Below are 20,247 nucleotides of genomic sequence, written 5' to 3'. Positions count from 1 at the left end.
AGGAGAATCGCTTGAACCTGGGAGGCGGAGGTTGCAGTGAGCCAAGATTGTACCACTGCACTCCAGCCTGGGCAAAAAATCGATATGCCATCTCAAAAAAAAAAAAAAAGAAGGCCAGGTAATCCCAGCACTTTGGGAGGCCCGGGTGGGCAGATCATCTTAGATCAGGAGTTCGAGAACAGCCTGACCAACATGGTGAAACCCCATCTCTACTAAAAATAGAAAATTAGCCAGGCATGCTGGCACATGCCTCTAATGCCAGCTACTCGGGAGGCTGAGGCAGGAGAATAGCTTGAACCCAGGAGACGAAGGCTGCAGTGAGCCAAGATTGTACCACTGCACTCCAGCCTGGGGAACAAGAATGAAACTCGATCTCAAAACAAGAAAAAGAAAAAGAAAAGAAAACACAATGCTAACAAAGACGTTCTGCCTTTTAAAGTGTTCACAGTCTGCTTCCTGCTGATGGCTCAAAACAAAAAACAAAAAAAGTACTTGACTCCAATATTTCACACCTTAAAATGACAGTCTGGAGACTCTAATTACAAAGCTACTTGTTTCACTTGATCTTAAACTCTGACTTGTTAAACACTAGCATGTCAAATGGCATTCTCTTCAAGAGCAACATAAAAGTCTACATCCCACTTACTTTGATGAAAAGATTAGACTTACTTGGAAATATATAACAACAGCAAACACAAAAACCGTAGCAATGAGATTCATGAGATTGGGTAAGTTCTGCCGATAAAAAGCCTCCCGTAAAGCTCGGACTTTGTCCGTTCTGGTGGCCAACAAATGGAACAGAGCTATGACTGCGCCCTCAAACTCGGTACCTGCAAAATCAAGACAGACACAACCTGTGGACTCATTGTCCAAAGCTGTCCCAAAGCTCAAATAACCGTGAAAGTCCATATACAGCAGAAAATACGAGTCAAAGGAATTCACCAATGTCTGCTTTATCAGATAGCCATGTGAGCAAGTTCTAAAAATATCTAGATCACTGAGGCAAATCTATCTTTTTATAGCATAAATCCAAAGTTTTCTCAAGAGACTGTTCTTGATGAAAACATACAAAGTAAAATTTACCAAAGCCAAATTTCATTCATAGAGATTTGCCTCTTTTACTTTAGGGAAGGAAAAGAGTATTTTTAGGAAAAATAAAAAAGCAGCAAAGCAGAGTAGAGATGTCAGAATTAAGAGATACATGTCACTGTATCAAACGTGCCTTGAAGTTTAATGCACCAAGAACATTAATAATCATTACTATTTTCTTAAGGCTGGGATCAGAGTATTAACCATGTAGGACAGCATCTGACAGAAGTGGAGATGAGGAAAGGGAGAGAATGAAATATTTCAAAACTTCGGAGCTATTACAAAGCCAATTAGAAGAGCAGCAAAGTATGAGCGCTCCAGGTAGAGTCAATGAGCAACAGTCTTTTCATGTGAAAAATCTAAATCTACTACCTTTTTATCCCCCTAGGAATGCTGAAGTCAGTCAAATAAATGACTGCAGCAATGGCTTAAGCAAAGTTAACAAACAAAATTTTAAAAGTCTGTTTGCAACCACTGAAATTTTAAACGAGCAGAGGCTAAAATTTTGATGCTATGCTCTCTGGGGTAGCATTGCATACTCCACAAATCTCTGCTTATTAAGTTTTGAAGAATCCGCATTCCTTATCCCCTAGGAGAGCAAACCAGAATGGCTCTTAGGCATGTACTGCGGCATGATGGGTTTGTTCCCAGCACACATCCAGCAAAACTCGTGCAGTTGCAGTCACTGTGCGATGTACCTCTGCCAGTGTTAATGGTAGTGGGACTAAAGGCCTTCCAGACAATGGTCTCACAGATGTTGGTGGCAATAAAGAGGGAAATCCCAGACCCCAAGCCGTAACCCTTCTGTAGCAGCTCATCTAACAGCAGCACAATCAAACCAGCAACAAACAACTGTGGGGAAAGAAATGCAAGTAAGCAGAAGCAAGAACAAACTCAAGGAAGGGGGCGAGGAACACCGCTGCTATTTCCAAGCTAGGGGCATTTTCAATATTAAGGCCTACTCGTTGCAATCTCACTGTTAGGACCAACTGCATCTTTAGACCGGCTTTTAGTTACTCGGGCCAACTGAGAGCAGTAAGAGGACTGGAAATATTGTTGAATTATAAAGCAGGCATTTCAACTTTTAAATTCTATTTACACTTATCTGAATAGTTTCTTTTGCAATGTTTAAATAAAGCCTGTTTAAAAAGCACAACAAAAAATGATCACAGTATTCTAGAATTTATGACAGCAAGAAACTGAAAACAGCCCCAATACCTCCAAGGAAGTACAGAGTCAGATGAATTCTGGTATAATAGCAAGATGGAAATGTACACTGCCATCAAAGGATAAGTCTAACCGCTGTGTTGATCCTTTGAAAAAAGCATTATATATATTTTACATACATGTATATTCTATACAATGTGTACAGAAGAAAAAAGTAGAACTCAAATATGTACTCAAGCAATAATGTAAAAATGCATTCTATACACAGAGTGACACAGATTGAATATAAATTTGAAATCAGTTAAGGTTAAGCTTATAATGTTTTCTTCCCCTGCCCCCTCCTGAGATGGGAGTTTCGCTCTTGTTGCCCAGGCTGGAGTGCAAAGGAGCGATCTTGGCTCACTGCAACCTCCGCCTCCTGGGTTCAAGCGATTCTCCTGCCTCAGCCTCTCGAGTAGCTGGGATTACAGGCATGCACCACCATGCCCAACTAATTTTGTATTTTCAGTAGAGATGGGGTTTCTCCATGTTGGTCAGACTGGTCTCGAACTCCCAACCTCAGGTGATCTGCCCGTCTTGGCCTCCCAAAGTACTGGGATTACAGGCTTGACACACCATGCCCAGCCTGTTCGTAATGTTTTTAAAAATGAAAGCATACCAACTTTAATTTATGGTATATTGAAAATTCTTAACTTGCTTCTTGGAGAAGACATTTCCATAAAAGCATACATTAAGAACAATTCCTAGTCTTTCAAGTGACCTCCTCAGTCATATGACCCCTTTCCTGCACTTGAATAACCTGATCAAGACAGGAAGAAAATATGCTTCCTGCCCCCAACCTCACAACATGTCCCCACTTTAAAGACACCCTCCTGCACAAGTGAGGAAGCCACTTCCAATCCTCCCAGCTCTCAAGCCACCCTCCCTCATTTTGTACTCACTTTATATCACCTGTTCGAAGAGTGACCAAAGTAACCACATTAGACCATTTTAAGCATGCTTACCTTACACGGTGGTGTTTGTTCCCGAACTGCCATTTCAATGGCTGGACACAACCTAACTTGTCTATTTACAGTCTTTTAGTTTGACTTTCAATGGACTGGAGAAAGGGTAATTCTCCAAGCTTCTAAGAGAGATCATGCTAATCCTTTACTGCTTGAAAACCAAGTTTGACATCTTGACAAAAGAATGTAGAGGTTAAGACTCACTACCAGATTTTATTTAACCACAATCATGTAATGAGTGAATAGATACTCTCCATCATAAATACAGAAACCCATCATCAGGCTGGAAATGACAGCTGTCCATGAACCATCAGTCACCAGAAAGCATCGTGACGGGCCTTGAGAAATGACCTCTCCAAAGTCCCCAGCGGCCCTGAAACAACTCTAATTCTCCAGAACCCTGTTCAGAACAGTGTCCACCAGACTACAGAGTGGTTCATATACGTCCTGGGAAAATTAAACTCGGGTTTTCCCAGTGGGAGGAAGAAATTATAGAGGAACAAGAAGCAGTTTCTATAATTAAGGGAATAAAAAACAGTAAATACCATGCATGCCTGTGAAAAGGGATGGGAAACCAGGAAGTGACAGCAGCATCTGCAGTAATGGGACCAGAACCCTAACTGCATGTTCACAGGGAAGGGACATGTATGCTGAGCCAGCAGACACACGGCACTTTACATTTCAACCCTGCAAACGGCACCACACACAACTTAGTTGTGTCAAACTACCTTTGTTAAGGATGTCAGAATATACGTAAAAACAGAAGACTTCAAAACAGAATATTCGCCTTTATCATGTGCCATGCACACTGATATTCTCTAATACTTATTTTGGAATTTTCAATCAAGACCTGCTATTTAGATTTCTAAACTCACTAGCTAAAAAACACTAACCATGTGAATGAAACAGGAACAAATAGTGAGAAGTACCTTCCATAACTGCATGCAAACAGTTTTCAAAATCTCTGTTTCTGGATGAAACACAAACATCCAATCACAGCTCTCCAGCGTATCCACATATTTTCAGTGTTAGCAATGCCTCGAATAGACACAAATGGGTCACTGCCCACCTACAATCAAATGTGACATCTCTTTATACATTAGCACTAGAAGAATTAACCATAACACATATATTTGTATATGAGAATTCATGTAAATGAATTAGTATCCATCCACTTCACTTGTTTCATTCTTGGACTGTATTTCTGGATTTCTGAATACTGAAAATAAACATCAAAATAGCCTAACTCTATTTTGTATCAATTTAAATCCACAAGTGACTCTGTAAGAAGTCAGTCCTTTAGCTAGCTAGCTGAGAATTGTTCAGTGTAGATCCCTTAAAGTCTGAATATAACCTTAATAAGATACTAGAGACATTTTCCTGATATATAATGTTCTAAGAGCTACATGCCAGTTCTAAAGTGTCTTTTAAAAATTAAGATTATTCTAAACTCTGGGTTGCATAAAGAAAATGCTATAAAGAAACAAAACTTAAGGTAACAACTGGCCTGCCCATATCCTCGACAATGACTAAGGCATATGAAGAGAGACCCTAAGCACTGAAAGATACTAAAATCAGTCTCCAGAGTATCTTCTTTCCCCATCCAAGGAGCCTCTTCCCCTAATTCCCAAGGGCTGTAAATTTGCTAATCAAGTGATTTGCAAATGGATAAATAAACACAAACTTAATCTCTTTTTTTTTTTGAGACAGTCTCACTCTGTCACCCAGGCTGGAGTATAATGGCACAATCTCGGCTAATTGCAACCTCTGCCTCCCAGGTTCAATAGACTCTTCTGCCTCAGACTCCTGAGTAGCTGGGACTATAGCTGCCCGCCAACATGCCCAGCTAATTTTTGTATTTTTACTAGAGATGGGGCTTCACCATGTTAGCCAAGATGGTCTCTATCTCTTGACCTTGTGATCTGCCTGCCTCAGCCTCCCAAAGCACTGGGATTACAGGTGTGAGCCACCGTGCTTGGCCTCATTTTTTTTTTTTTTTTTTTTTTTTGAGACAGAGTCTCACTCTGTTGCCCAGGCTAGAATGCAGTGGTGGGATCTCGGCTCACTGCAACCTACACCTCTCGGGTTCAAGTGATTATCCTGCCTCAGCCTCCCTAGTAGCTGGGACTACAGGCACGTAACACCACCCACGCCTGGCTAATTTTTGTGTTTTCAGTAGAGACGGTTTCACCATGTTGGCCGGGCTGGTCTCAAACTCCTGACCTGAAGTGATTGGCCCACCTCGGCCTCCCAAAGTGCTGGATTACAGGTGTGTGCCACTGCACCTGACAGTTATTCTTTAAGAAAACATATCTTCTACCAAATGGGAACACAATGGGCATCAGAAAGCTTCCAAAGAACCTGATCATCCATTAAAAATTCCTGCCCTGGTCAAATGACAAAACAGTTCCATCTCATTAGAAAAGTCATGTCTATTATTAACGATGCTAAATAAATATTTGAACAACCTAGCTTTCTGGACAGAAGTCACACTCATTAAATAATCTTATGTTTTGCTTCCTATATAAAGTTTCTAATTTAAAAAACAGAATGCTAGGGAATATCACACACTGGGGTTTGTTGTGGGGTGGGAGGCTAGGGGAGAAACAGCAGGGGGTGAAGAGGTTGGGGAGGGATAACTTTGGGAGAAATACCTGATGTAGGTGACAGGGAGATGGAGGCAGCGAACCACCATGACATGTGTGTACCGATCCAACAATCCTGCAAGATCTGCACATGTACCTCAGAACTTAAAGTACAATAAAAAAACCAGAATGCTCAACCATGCTAGTCTGAGATAGATCTCTCTCTATATATGTTAATAAACTGGTCTTTGAGATTATTAAAAAATATTTTTCTGAGCTTGATCTTTTGAACCGATAGAAAAAATTTCCTAAATTAATCCTAATTGCATAAAGTGTACAAGAGGCACTTCCAAGAAAACCAGGACTCCAGATACCCATTGTTTATTAACTTAAGCAAACTTCTTCTCAAAACACAAGAAACATAACTTAAGTACAATCCATTCCTGAGTAATTTCTCTAAATGGTTTTTAAGCATTGTACAATAGAGAAATATCTTCTAAACCCAACATACTTTAAGATACTTAGGACACTTGTAATCATGTTGACCTTTAAAAATTCCATTCCCAAGCAACCATTTAAAAAACCCATCGAACATATTTATGTGTGTATATATAGTGTTTTCACTGACTCTAAGATATTATCATTTAAAACATCATTATTTTGTGTACTACCAAGAAAAGAATACTGCCAATTAACTTATGACACAATACCTTACTACAAAGAATTTTAATTTTCTACTTACAAAAACATATTTTAGGCCTAGAGGTTGATGTTTATCATCTAGCCTGCCTTTCTATACATAAGCAATAACTTTCATTCAATGCAAATTGCAACAGATTTTCTGAATGCCTTTAGACAGCCACTGAACTCAAACACCAGTTCTGTCAAGAATGCACTCAGCCAACTGAGGTCAGGACGACGGGCACAAGCTGACACAGGCGCAGAAAGTCACAACAGCATGGCTGCCTCCTGGACAAATACAAGTGGAAGGCACTGTTTGCTGTACAAAAAAATCCTGATTGCAGAGACATCAACGTGACAAATGTGGACCTCAGAAACAATACGATACAGTTGATCCATACAGTGCAATTGTAAAGCTATTAGAATAAATCTGGCTTTTTCACATCAACAGAACTTGAACATATCACGGTCATAGAATGTTTTAAAAAAATTTACACATATCACTTCAGTCATCAAAATACTATAATAATTCAAAAGTAAGAAAATGAGTCAGTGAATCACCTAAATAACTGTTAGAAAAGAAAAAATGAGTCAAAGTGTTTTGTTATCTGCATGGGAAAATACAGGCTTTCTTACCTGAATAATGATAAGGAGACAGATCCCAGCACCCATGTCCGCAGGGTCTCCGTACATCCCCGTCATGACATACACAATGGCTTGCCCAATGGTTATGATCATACCAAATACTGACAAGAATTGGGGGGAAAGGAGTACATGCTTACAACCAAAGACAAAAAAAAGATGATAGAAAACATCTTTCCCACAAGCAGTTTCAAATTTGGAAAAAGCTCTTTAACAGCATGAATGCTCACGTTTCTGGGCTCCATTGAATAAAGCTCTATCTTTCGGTGTATCTCCAACTTCAATGATTTTGGCTCCAGCTAACAGCTGCATAATCAAACCAGATGTTACAATTGGGGAGATCCCCAGTTCCATTAAAGTTCCTGCAAAGGAAGGGGAAAGAAGTATGCCATGTTTACTGTACACCATACAGCTGATTTAGAGGGGTCCCACTCCCAAATTACCTCAAGTGAAACACGTGTACATTTTAACAAGCACATTTTCATTTCGTAAACATTAACTGCTAAGAAAAGTTATCATTTATTAACACAATCCTGCAACAATGCCCTGAATAAAAAGTACTAGAGGCTTGGCGCAGTGGTTCAGGCCTGTAATCCCAGCTCTTTGGGAGGCCAAGACTGGGAAATCACCTAAGGTCAGGAGTTCAAGACCAACTGGCCAACAGGGTGAAACCCTGTCCCTACCAAAAATACAAAAATTAGCCGGGTGTGGGGACAGGTGCCTGTAATTCCAGCTACTCAGGAGGCTGAGGCAGGAAAATCACGTGAACCTAGGAGGTGGAGGTTGCAGTGAGCTGAGATGGTGCCACTGCACTCCAGCCTGGGCAAGAGTGAGATGCATATCAAAAGGAAAAAAAGAATTAATAGTGAAAAATAAGAAAATCGAATATGCCAACTGTGTAAGGCAGGTACAGAATTAAGCAATTCCACACTGTCGAGACTCTTCCTCGGCCGCTCTGTCACATCACTCCTTTTTTTAAGGGAGTTTTGTTCTTGTTGCCCAGGCTGAAGTACAATGGCCAGATCTTGGCTCACCCCAACCTCTGCCTCCCGGTTTCAAGTGATTTTCCTGCCTCAGCCTCCTGAGTAGCTGGGATTACAGGCACCTGCCACCACACCCAGCTAATTTTGTATTTTTAGTATAGACAGGGTTTTTCCATGTTGGTCAGACTAGTCTTGAACTCCCAACCTCAAATGATCCACCCACCTTGGCCTCCCACAGTGCTGGCATGAGTCACCGTGCCCTTAAATCCTGTTTTCTTTTCTTTTCTTTTTTTTTTTTTATAAAGACAGGATTTCACCATGTTGGTCAGGCTGGTCTTGAACTCCCGACCTCAGGTGATACGCCAGCCTTGGCCTCCAAAGTGCTTGGATTACAGGCGTGGCCAATCCTATTTTCATAAATGCTGAAAAGCTGCCTTTCATATGAGAAAACATTCCACCTTAAGGGGAATTTTTTATGTTGTCTCAGATACTTCTTCAATAGCAAAAAATAAAAACATGTTTTAGTGTTCAAGGTATTAGACACCAAAAATTATTGCAAAAATAGCTCTCATCCAGAAATAGATTTAATAAAGTTTTAATGAACATTTGATATTAGAAATATGGCACTTCAAATCAGTAGAGAAAAATAGGCCGGGCGTGGTGGCTCAAGCCTGTAATCCCAGCACTTTGGGAGGCCGAGACGTGTGGATCACGAGGTCGAGAGATCGAGACCATCCTAGTCAACATGGTGAAACCCCGTCTCTACTAAGAATACAAAAAATTAGCTGGGCATGGTGGCGCGTGCCTGTAATCCCAGCTACTCAGGAGGCTGAGGCAGAAGAATTGCCTGAACCCAGGAGGCGGAGGTTGCGGTGAGCCGAGATGGCGCCATTGCACTCCAGCCTGGGTAACAAGAACAAAACTCCATCTCAAAAAAAAAAAAAGAAAAAAGAGAAAAATACACCTTGGCAAAAAATTGGCCATTTTTAGAAAATTAAACCTAGATTCCATACCTCATACCTCATGACTTACATCAAAATACATGCTACATGTTTAGAATTTTTTTTTTTTTTTTTAGATGGAATCTCACTGTCACCCAGGCTGGAGTGCAATGGCATGATCTCGGCTCACTGCAACCTCTGCCTCCTGGGTTCAAGCGATTCTCCTGTCTCAGCCTTCCGAGTAGCAGAGATTACAGGTGTGAGCCATCACACCCGGCTAATTTTTATATTTTCAGTAGAGACGAGGTTTCACCACATTGGCCAGACTGGTCTCAAACTCCTGACCTCAAGTGATCTGCCCTCCTTGGCCTCCCAATGCACTGGGATTACAGGCATGAGCCACTGCACCGGGCCTCCATGTATAGAAAATTTAAGCATAAAGGATAAATTACAAAAGTACTAGAAGGAAACATGGGTGAATAGCTTATAATGTTAAGGAAGAAAGTCTTTCTAAGCATGGCAAAATATCTAGAGCCCACAAAAGAAAAGATGGGATATATGATTAGATACAATTTAGAAACCTCTATGTGGCAAAAGGCAGCCTAACAATTAGAATAAAACTCTTCAGGCAGGTGTGGTGACTCACACCTGTCATCCCAACACTCTAGGAGGCTGAGGCAGGCAGATCACTTGAGGCTAGGAGTTTGAGAGCAGCTTAGGCAACAAAGTGAGACCCTGTCTTACAAAAAATCAAAATATTAGCCATACATGGTGATGCCCACTCGTGGTCCCAGCTACTTGGAAGGCTAAGGCAGGAGTATCACTTGAGTCCAGGATGTCAAGGCTGCATGCAATGAGCTGTGTTCACACCACTGCACACCAGCCTGGGCAAAAGAGCAAGAGCCTTTCCCAAAAAAGAAAAAAACGATGAGCACAAATGACAGAGTTCTTATCTCTAATATGCAAAGAGCTCTTACAAATCAATTCAAAAGTGAACAAACCAATTTAAAAGAGAAACAGCAGATACATGATGGGTCTGCTCCTGATGAAGCTTTCTCAGGAAACTATCACATAGTAATAGGCCCCAGCACCCAATCCTGTACTATGCAACCCCAGAACTCTAACAGAAGCTGATTCAGCCCTGTGTGAACCCTAGTCATTTGGAATCTTAAACTAATAAATGAAGAATCTGGAGTGTGAGGTTGAATCACAAAGAAAAGGTTCACCAATCCCTGCTGCTGAGGACTAAGGGCTGGCCTGGCTCTCCCTTTCCCTGGGGCTTAGCTGTTTACCTCCACTTTAGACTCCAGAAAATAACCAGTTTATTTGGTTATTTTTCCATCCTCCTCGTATCCTTCCAGTAAGTTTTCTGTTTCTGTTTAGTCAGTGATTTCCTATTTCTTATTTTTTTCTTTATTTAAAAGTTTTTCTTTTTTCTTTTCATGTCAGACAGTCATGTCCAACATCCTAACAAGGCTGGAGAGACGCACATTTCACACATGAGCGTGAAAGTCCACTCATCACACCTACGGACTACGAAAGTATCTAGTTTCCTATTACTTATAACCAAAAGGAATCTAACACACTAATAAAAAGTCCACTTATAGAAAAAATATAAATGTTCCACGAAAACATAAAACAGAGTTCAAACTCACCAGTCTATAAAGAAATCAAAATTGAATAACAGATGTCAACTTTTACCCGTCTGACAAAGACTAAAATACTAATAATATCCATTGTTGAAAGAGAAATGGTCATTCTCGTATATTGTCACTTAGAGTGTAAGATAAAACACGCCGGGTGCAGTAGCTCATGCCTGTAATTCCAGCACTTTGGGAGGCCGAGGTGGGTGGATCACCTAAGGTTGAGAGTTTGAGAACAGCCTGACCAATGCGGAAAAACCCCATCTCTACTACAAATACAAATTAGCAAGGCGTGGTGGCGCATACCTGTAATCCCAGCTACTTGGGAGGCTGAGGCAGGAGAATTACTAGAACCTAGGAGGCAGAAGTTGGTTGCGGTGAGCTGAGACCTCACCATTGCACTCCAGCATAGTCAAGAAGAGCAAAACTCGGTCTCAAAAACAGATAAAACAACTGTTTTGGAAGATAATTTAGCTTTATCTATCAAACATTTAAGTATACATACCTTGTGACCTAAAAGTTGACCTTCTAGAACTTCATTCTATCAAAACATCACAGAGGCATGTGGTAGCCTTCATTGTAGCATTGTTTATAATGATATAAAATTGAGGGAGAATGTAATATATGATACAAAAGGACTCTAATGGCCTGCAGAAGACTCCCATCTTCCTTAAAATATGCTCCAACAGGCTCCAAGCCCTTCATGATCTGACTTAGACATATCTGCAACATCAGATCCCCCCATTCCTCCCTCTTTCATTTCTTCTACCCACACTGACCTCCTCAATGTTCATTCTTTTGAGACAGGGTCTGGCTGTGTCACAAAGGCTAAAATACAGTGGTGTCATATCAGCTCACTGCAACCTCTGCCTCCCAGGCTCATGCCATCCTCCCACCTCAGCCTCCCAAGTAGCTGGAACCACAGGTACACGCTACCACACCTGGCTAATTTTTGTGTTTTCTGTAGAGGTGGGGGGGTCTCACTTTGTTGCCCAGGCTGGTCTGACTCCTGACCTCAAGTGATCTGCCTGCTTCGGCCTCCCAAAGTGTTGAGACTACAGGCATGAGCCTCCATGCCCGGCCCCCGTCTTAGTGTTCTTTGAACACATCAAGCACACACTCACCTCAGGGCCTTTGCACTGGCTCTTCCCTAGAATGTGCCTCCCTAGGTCTTCATGTGGTCTCCTCTCTCATTCCCTGCAGTTGTCTTCAAAGATCACCTTCCTAGAGCACCTTCCCCACCCAATGTACCTCCCCAAACAGAAAATATCAAGTCCATGACAATTGGGACACTGCCCTTGTTCACTGCTCTAAGCTCCGTACCTAGCGCAAAGGCTGACATCCAGTACAAACTCAATAATCAAATAAATCATGGCATATCCTTATAATGGAATAGCAACATGGCCGTTAGTAGCTCATGTAAGATATGATGTAAACAAAGTAGCAGAATAGTATATACAGGACATCTTATTTTTCAGTTATAAGACATATAGATATACGTGAATGTACACAAAGAAAAGACCTAAATGGATAGTCACCAATCTACCAACTTCAGAGGTCCCCTCAGAAGTGACACTTTTCTTTTCAGCTTCATATAAATCTGTATAAAAATTGCTAGCGCATTTTTAAAATAATAAACCAATATTACTTTTATAACATAAAAACATTAAAAAAAATATCTGCCAGCTATTTGAAGTGCTTCCAGACTGGGTGCAGTGGCTCACACCTGTAATCCCAGCATTTTGGGAGGCCGAGGAGGGAGGATGGCATGAACCCAGGAGTTCAAGACCAGCCTGAGCAACATGGCAAAATCCTATCTTTACAAAACTACAAAAATTAGCCAGGCATTGTGGCAAGCGCCTGTAGTCCCAGCTACTCAGGAGGTTGAAGTGGGAGGATTACTTAAAAAAAGTGTTTCAAAAAAGAGGCAACCAGTGTTCCTAAATGCAAGCAACCTCATGCCTAGCCCTACCCTCTTGCTAGTCTCATTCCCAGCCACGATTTCCCAGACCAACCACGCTGTTTGAGGCTTCAGTTTCAGCTCCAGCTGAGCTCCCCCACTGCTTCACGCACTGGACTTTTTTTTTTTGAGACAGAGTGTCACTCTGTTACCCAGGCTGGAATACAGTGGCTCAATCTCAGCTCACTGCAACCTCCATCTCCCAGGTTCAAATGATTGTCTGGCCTCAGCACCCCCACCGCCCCCGGCCCCAAGTAGGTGGGATTACAGGTGCACACCACCACGCCTGGCTAATTTTTCTATTTTTAGTAGTGATGGGGTTTTCACCATGTTGGCCAGGCTGGTTTCAAACTCCTAACCTCAGGTGATCCGCCCACCTCAGACTCCCAAAGTGCTGGGATTACAGGTGTGAGCCACCACACCCCACATGAACTCCAATTCCAATGTTATCTGGATGTCACCTTCTCTGACACTGAAGGTCAGGGTTTTCTAGCCCGTGAAAACCCAAGGACAGATTTCTCTATGATTACAGTGATTACACGGTGTTGTCATTATTTACATGCTAGGCTTTTCTAGGCAGTGATCTCCTCCGCCTCCCTGTAGACAGTGAAATATCGCTGCTAATCCATATGTTTATATCTGTTTGCTGAGTAGGAGTATGGAGGCAAAAAGAGAAGACATGCATACCTCTATTGGAAGCCAGAATAACTCTCATCCAGTAGAAAGGATCTGCAGAATCTGATGACATGATTCCAAACAGTGGGATCTAAAATAGTACACAAAATATTTTATGAAAATGTATTATATAAGGCGGGGGCATTAGAATCACTTGAACCCAGGAGGCAGAGGCTTCGGTGAGCCGAGATTGCGCGGCTGCACTTCAGCCTGGGGGACAGAGTAAGACTGTCTCAAAAAAAAAAGTATAAAGTGTGAACTTAGTTTCTAGTATATTCACTTAATGTTTGCAACAGTTTGCAACACTTTTTTTAAAACTACCTCTAATATTCTTGAACAAAAACAAGTGTATCTTCAAGGTAGAGCTACTTATTAAAAATAAAATAAAAATAAAAACGTTCCATCACATAGATGAGGGTTAATTTTAAAATTACAAAAAGAACCAGAAAGCAAAAATAAAAACAAGTCATTACCTAGTGCATTCACTAGTAAATACACTGGTTATGGAGGGCTGTGGTACAACAACGTGAGCATTCCTACTGCTACTGAACTGTGCATCTAAAAACGGTTAAGCTGGCATATTTTATGTATTTTTACCACAATTTAAAAAAACACTCCGACCAGTGGATTATGGAATACGATACCTGCCTAGTCACAGAATCATTTTGCAAAGCTCTATGTACTAAAGACGGCCAATGTCACTCTTCTCAATGTAAGACTGAAGATGAGATACACCATGGAATATTACATGGCCACTAAAAATGATGCTGAAAAATCTGTGTTAACATGGAAGAAGTACTTAATATCATAAAACTAAATATAAAATAGCAGTTCTCAACCTGGGGTAATTTTAGCTCCTCTACAAGACATCTGGCAATATCTGGAGACATTTTTGGTTGTCACAACTTGGAGCGGAGGTGGAGACCAAAGTGACTCCATCTTGGATGCTAATCTACCATGTTGACTTCTGCTCAACCCTGGTCCCAGGAATGCCTCCTAATTCCTGCTGTAGTTACAGTCCCTAGTGTAAGAACATGCACTCACTGTAAATCCTGCCTTAAGAGCTAAGCAACCTTGATGCTATCACACACAAATGACAGGCTGTGACACACACCATTCTTCCATATTCTAGAAGGCTGCCTTCAATTGCTCTGCACAGAGCACGTACACCCTTTTGCTATGGTAGATTAGCCCTGGGTCTGGGAGTAACAGTGCAGGCCTTTCCCTGTCTTACTGCTGCCCCAAACTACGCTTCTCTCCAGAAAATCACCCTCTACTGACAAACTGGATTTGTCTGCCACATTTATTGGTTTCTCAGCTCTGTGAGTGTTTGGGGGTCATTCTGAATACACAGTCCTTTCACAAAACAGGAGGTGCTGCTAGCATCTAGTGAGCAGAGGCCAGAGATGCTGCTGAGCATCCTAAAATAAACGAGACAACCCCACCCCCATGACAAGGAATCATCCCACCTCAAATTCCGGAGTGCCACTGTTAAGAAGCCCTAGTACATAAACAAAGGTATGAAAGTATCTACATAAACTTCAACACTGTAAAAAGATGTACAGAAAATAAAACTAGGAGTAGATAACTTTTTAAATCCTAAACAGTGATTATCTATAGATGGTGGAATTATGGTTGACTTTTTCTTCTGTATTCTTTTCAAAATGTATCAAATTTTCCATAATGAGGACATTAACTTTTCATTAAAAAAAAAAACAAACTTAACTTCAGATTGGTTTGTATTACATAACCCATGTTTAGGACACAACACATGCCCTTAACCCCTCCTCAACCATGTGGGGATCAGACAAAGACAATTCAAAAACCTCTATATGAAACTGCTTTTTAAGAAAGATACAAAAGATGCTGGCAGAAATTGTCAACAACTCACATGATCAACCTAAACATCTCTGAATGTCTGAACTTATTAACTGGGTAACAAAACTGGTAAAGCATGAAGCATGGATATTTTATGTGCACCCTGCAGCTGTAGACACTCTTCATTCAAAGTGAGAGATGAGGGCAGGGTGCAGTGGCTCAGGCCTATAATGTCAGCATCTTGGGAGGTCAAGGTAGGCAGATCACTTGAGGCCAGGAGTTCAAGACCAGTCTGGCTAACATGGTGAAACCCCGTCTTTACTAAAAATACAAAAAATTAGCCAGGAGTCGTGGCATTTGCCTGCAGTCCCAACTACTCAGGAGGTTGAGGTAGGAGAATCGCTTGAACCTGGGAAGCAGAGGTTGCAGTGAGTAGCGATAGTGCCACTGCACTCCAACCTGGGCAACAGAGCAAGACTCCATTTCAAAAAATACAAAAACAAAACAACAACCAAAACCTTTTCTTAAAACATAAAATAAAGTGAGAAATGGGGAGCAAAGAACTTAATGTATAAAAAATATTGCTGGCTGGGCGTGGCAGCTCACGCCTGTAATCCCAGCATGTTGGAAGGCCGAGGCAGGTGGATCACCAGAGGTCGGGAGTTTGAGACGAGCCTGACCAATATGGTGAAACCCCGTCTCCACTAAAATTACAAAAATCAGCCAGGCGTGGTGGTGGGCATCTATAATCCCACCTACTTGGAAGGCTGAGACAGGAGAATCACTTGAACCTGGGTGGCAGAGGTTGCAATGAGCCAAGATTGTGCCACTGCACGCCAGCCTGGGTAACACAGTGAGACTCCGTCTCAAAAACAAACAAACAAAAGAAATCTTACAGGAGAGCCATATCAAAATATTCCACAAGTAGAAATTGGTCACTTGGCCTAATGACCTTCCTTAATCCCCCATGGTTAGGTGCTCTGTGGAAATGCAACAAGCCAACCTCCCATAATTAATGGCACACCGTCCTTTCCTGCAGCTAACAGGATTATTAAAATTCGTTTCCAATTTTATTTCACTTAGTAAATTCCACAGCTAGAGGCTCATGTGCAACAACAGTTGGGCAACAAAAGGGAGCCTATTTTCTATAAATCCGTCACAGTTACAGAGTTCTAAATTTTGCACTATATCTAATATAATAATCAGTCTCAACTTTTTTTTTTTTGAGATGGAGTCTTGCTCTGTCACCCAGGCTGGAGTGCAGTGGCAAGATCTCAGCTTACTGCAACCTCCACCTCCCGGGTTCAAGCAATTCTCCACCTCAGTCTCCCGAGTACCTGGGATTACAGGTGCCCAACACCACACCCAGCTAATTTTTATATTTTTAGTAGAGATGGGGTTTCTCTATCTTGTCCAGGCTGGTCTTGAACTCCTGACCTCATGATCCACCACCTCAGCCTCCCTGTGCTAGGATTACAGGCATCAGCCATCACGCCAGGCTCAGTTTCAACTTGTTAAGGAACTCTAAGCAGGACGCCATTAGCCTTCAGTTGCTTCTGTACCCTGAACTCACACAAAAGAAAACTGAAAATGACCTTTTCATTCTGAATGAGTTTCAGCCAGTCACAGACAGCCAACCAGCCTATTGGCTACATAGAAACCTCTCACTGGAACATACCCAAATGAGGCAAATGCCTAGCTGTAGCCAACCGAGTAACTGCTTGACTTCTGCTATAAAAGCTCATTGCCCACACCCGTGAGCAGCTCTCTGACCCTCCACCCATGCTGAACACTGTCAGATGCATGAATCTTTTAATGCTCAAGAAACCCGAAGTTTATCTTGTCTGAATTTTTCTTTTAACAAACTTGACAAAATACAGTACAGTACTCAGAGAAACAAAGCATTCCAAGCCCTAATAGAAACCTGAACTAATCAGATCAAGAGATAGAAAATCAGCACCAGGGATTTCCAAACCGAAAACCAAATAAGGTATTTCTGGGGGAAGATGGCAAGATGAAAATAAATCACAGCATTTTCCTCCTCTGACAGATAATAAAATACATTTTTATTTTTGACACAGAATCTCACTCTGCCACCTAGGCTGGAGTGCAGTGGTATCATCTTGGCTCACTGCAACCTCTGCCTCCCAGGTTCAAGCAATTATCCTGTCTCAGCTTCCCAAGTAGCTGGGATTACAGGTGTGCACCACAATGCCCAGCTAATCTTTGTATATTTAGTAGAGATGAGGTGTCACCATTTTGCCCAGGCTGGTCTGCAACTCCTGATCTCAGGTTATCTGCCTGCCTTTGCCTCCCAAAGTGAGGCTATTACATGTGTAAGCCACCATGCCCAGCGTAAAATATATTTTTTAAAATATGTCAAATAGCAAAAGCTACCAAGAATGAAAAAAAGCTTTGGAAAGAGAAAAAAATCTGTGAAGCAGCCAAATAAGAAAAGGGATTGTAAACTTAAAGCCCTGGTGGTCCTGGGGGAAAAACTCCAGACAGCTGAGGAGGAAGGAGACTCAGCACTAGAGTCTCCTGACCCTCACAACCGGAACTTGACAGGATCTCAGACCTCCCAACAATGTTCCAAATCTGCAGGAAGTAAAACTCACAGATATTCTTATCTTGTTCCCTCCTCTGGCTAAGAGGCAGCAGAAACAGCAGTTGGGAAGAAATAGATGAAAGAGAAGACAGCAACGGAACTGAGCCTCTCTGAAGCGTAATGGGCCACACTGAATTGGGAATGAAAAATTATTCCCCACTACAGGGCAGCAATCTGGAGTTCAGAATGAAAGACACTCTCCCTCAGTTAGATGGTGGAAAGCTTCTCAAGACAGTTAACAAAAATCCAAGAAGTACTGTATATTTTAAAATACCTACAAGGGACTGGGCACGGTGGCTCACATCTGTAATCTCAGCACTTTAGGAGACAGAAGCAGGTGGATCACTTGAGCTCAGAAGTTCAAGACCAACCTGGCCAACATGGCAAAACCCCATCTCTACTAAAATCTCAAAAAATTAGCCGGGTATGGTGGTATGTGTCTGCAAACACAGCTACTTGAAAGGCTGGGGCACAAGAATCACTTGAACCTGGGAGGCGGAGGTTGCAGTGAGCTGAGATCACACCACTGCACTCCAGCCTGGGTGACCGAAGTGAGACTCCATTTCAAACAAACAAACAAAAAACAGCTAAAAGGGAATAAGTCAAATGTTTCTAGCATAAAGAAAAGGCAAATATTTAAGGGGATGGATATCCTCATTACCCTGATTGGATCTTTATACATTATACAAATGCCTTTAATAATCATACAAATGCATTCAATTTACACATGTACACTGAAAATATATATATCAGTTACATACCAATTAAATAAAATAATTTTTTAAGTGAAGACAGAGCAGAGCCCAGGCAGCATCACTGTACTTATCTCAGTTTATCTCACCTCCCACCACTCCCTCAGGAAAACTGGCTAGAACCTGTTTGAGATTCAGAAGAAATAGAATAATCTCCCACACTAGGGAGAGCTGCCTAAGCATGAGAAAGATGAAAAGAAACAGTTTGGGAACTATATAAACGTATTAGAGAAGAAATAATGTAACCTAAGATGCATAAATTAATTTATTACATGAAACATGTGAGGCTGGGCACAGTGGCTCACGCCTGTAATCCCAGCACTTTGGGAGGTTGAGGCGGGCAGATCACTTGATCACTTGAGGTCAGGAGTTCGAGACCAGCCTATCCAACACAGTGAAACCCCAGCTCTACCAAAAATACAAAAATCAGCTGGGCACAGTAGCATGTGCCTGTAATCCCAGCTACTTGGGAGGCTGAGACAGGAGAATCGCTTGAAGCTGGGAGGCAGAGGTTGCAGTGAGCCTGGGCGACAGACTTCGACTGTGTCTCTATTTAAAAAAAAATAATAAAAAAAAACCTAACCAACAATTGTACTTCTAAGTATTCACCCATTTCATCCACAAAAAAATGTCCACAGAAAGACTTATACATGAATGTTCACAGCAAATTTACCTGTTGTAGTCAAAATCTGGAAACAACCCAAATGTCAACAAGTCAATGAATGAATCAACTGTGATAAATTCATATACCGGGACGGCACTCAGAAAGGAATGAATTACTGCTGTAGAAATCACATGGATAAATTTCAAAAATACTGTGATGCAATCAGACACTAAAGAATACTACTGTATGAGGCCATTTATATGAAGCTCTAGAAAAAACAAATCCAATTAGAGTAACAGAATGTAGATCAGTGGCGGCCTATGGAGATTCACTGAGAAAGGTTATAGCGAACTTTGAGGGTGACAGAAATCTTCTACCTCCACACAGGTTGTAGTTAATGTGGGTGTAGAAATTTGTCAAAACTCTTCAAAATGTACGCCTAAAAACAGGTGTACTTTACTGGATATATATTATACCTCCATGAGGTTGCTTTGTTTTTAATGATGGGGAGAGGAGTTTCTAAGATGCTAAAAGCAGATGGTAGGAATATGAATGACTATTCTCTTTTTCTTTGTATTTTTCTGTGTTTTTTCAAACTCCTCTCCCTGACCATTTAAAACAAATCTAAAGCAAACTGTAGTAAAAGTACTTTAACGATCAGATCATTTCATCCTTCAGAAAGAAAATATAGTTAGCTTTTCTCCAGATTATGTACCTAATCTGCTCTGCTTCCTAATATAATGTTTTAAAAGTTCTTACATGTATTTCAACAGCTTTCGAACTCCTCAAAAAACTTTGATCTAAAGTGATCTAAAATAAATTATTTGTTTTTGTTGTGTTGTGTTGTGTTGTGAGACGGCATCTTGCTGTTGCCCAGGCTGGAGTGCAGTGGTGCGATCTCGCAACCTCACTGAAACCACCACCTCCCACGTTCAAGTGATTCTCCTGCCTCAGTCTCCCGAGTAACTGCGATTACATGTGCATGCCACTACGCCCAGCTAATTTTTCTATTTTTAGTAGAGCCGGGGTTTCACTGCGTTGGCCAGGCTGGTCTCAACTCCTGACGTCAAGTGATCCGCCCTCCCTGGCCTCCCA

General features: G+C 41.6%; 1 protein-coding gene and 1 non-coding gene across 5 annotated transcripts in view; both read right to left on the bottom strand.

Moving 5' to 3' along the window:
- SEC61A2 (SEC61 translocon subunit alpha 2) overlaps nucleotides 1–20,247 on the bottom strand; it is a 48,145-nt gene that overhangs the window by 20,069 nt on the left and 7,829 nt on the right. For 2 of the 4 annotated variants that reach the window (XM_017969260.4, XM_002763939.5), the window contains exons 4-8: nucleotides 13,383–13,461; nucleotides 7,399–7,530; nucleotides 7,163–7,272; nucleotides 1,788–1,941; nucleotides 670–830 (exon numbers count right to left, since the gene is read on the bottom strand). In XM_017969260.4, the coding sequence (XP_017824749.1) occupies nucleotides 670–830; nucleotides 1,788–1,941; nucleotides 7,163–7,272; nucleotides 7,399–7,530; nucleotides 13,383–13,461 (636 nt within the window). The remainder of the gene's footprint in view (nucleotides 1–669; nucleotides 831–1,787; nucleotides 1,942–7,162; nucleotides 7,273–7,398; nucleotides 7,531–13,382; nucleotides 13,462–20,247) is intronic. The other 2 variants (XM_017969261.4, XM_035252791.3) reach the window with 2 other exon arrangements.
- On the bottom strand, nucleotides 10,536–10,637 carry LOC118143530 (small nucleolar RNA U13). The gene has a single exon (XR_004727730.1). It is a non-coding gene; the product is annotated as a small nucleolar RNA U13 (small nucleolar RNA).

This window comes from Callithrix jacchus, chromosome 7 (assembly GCF_049354715.1).
Source record: "Callithrix jacchus isolate 240 chromosome 7, calJac240_pri, whole genome shotgun sequence".
Classification (NCBI taxonomy): Eukaryota; Metazoa; Chordata; class Mammalia; order Primates; family Cebidae; genus Callithrix; species Callithrix jacchus.
Note: the sequence above shows the minus strand (reverse complement) of the source record. Positions and strands in the feature narration are given on the sequence as shown.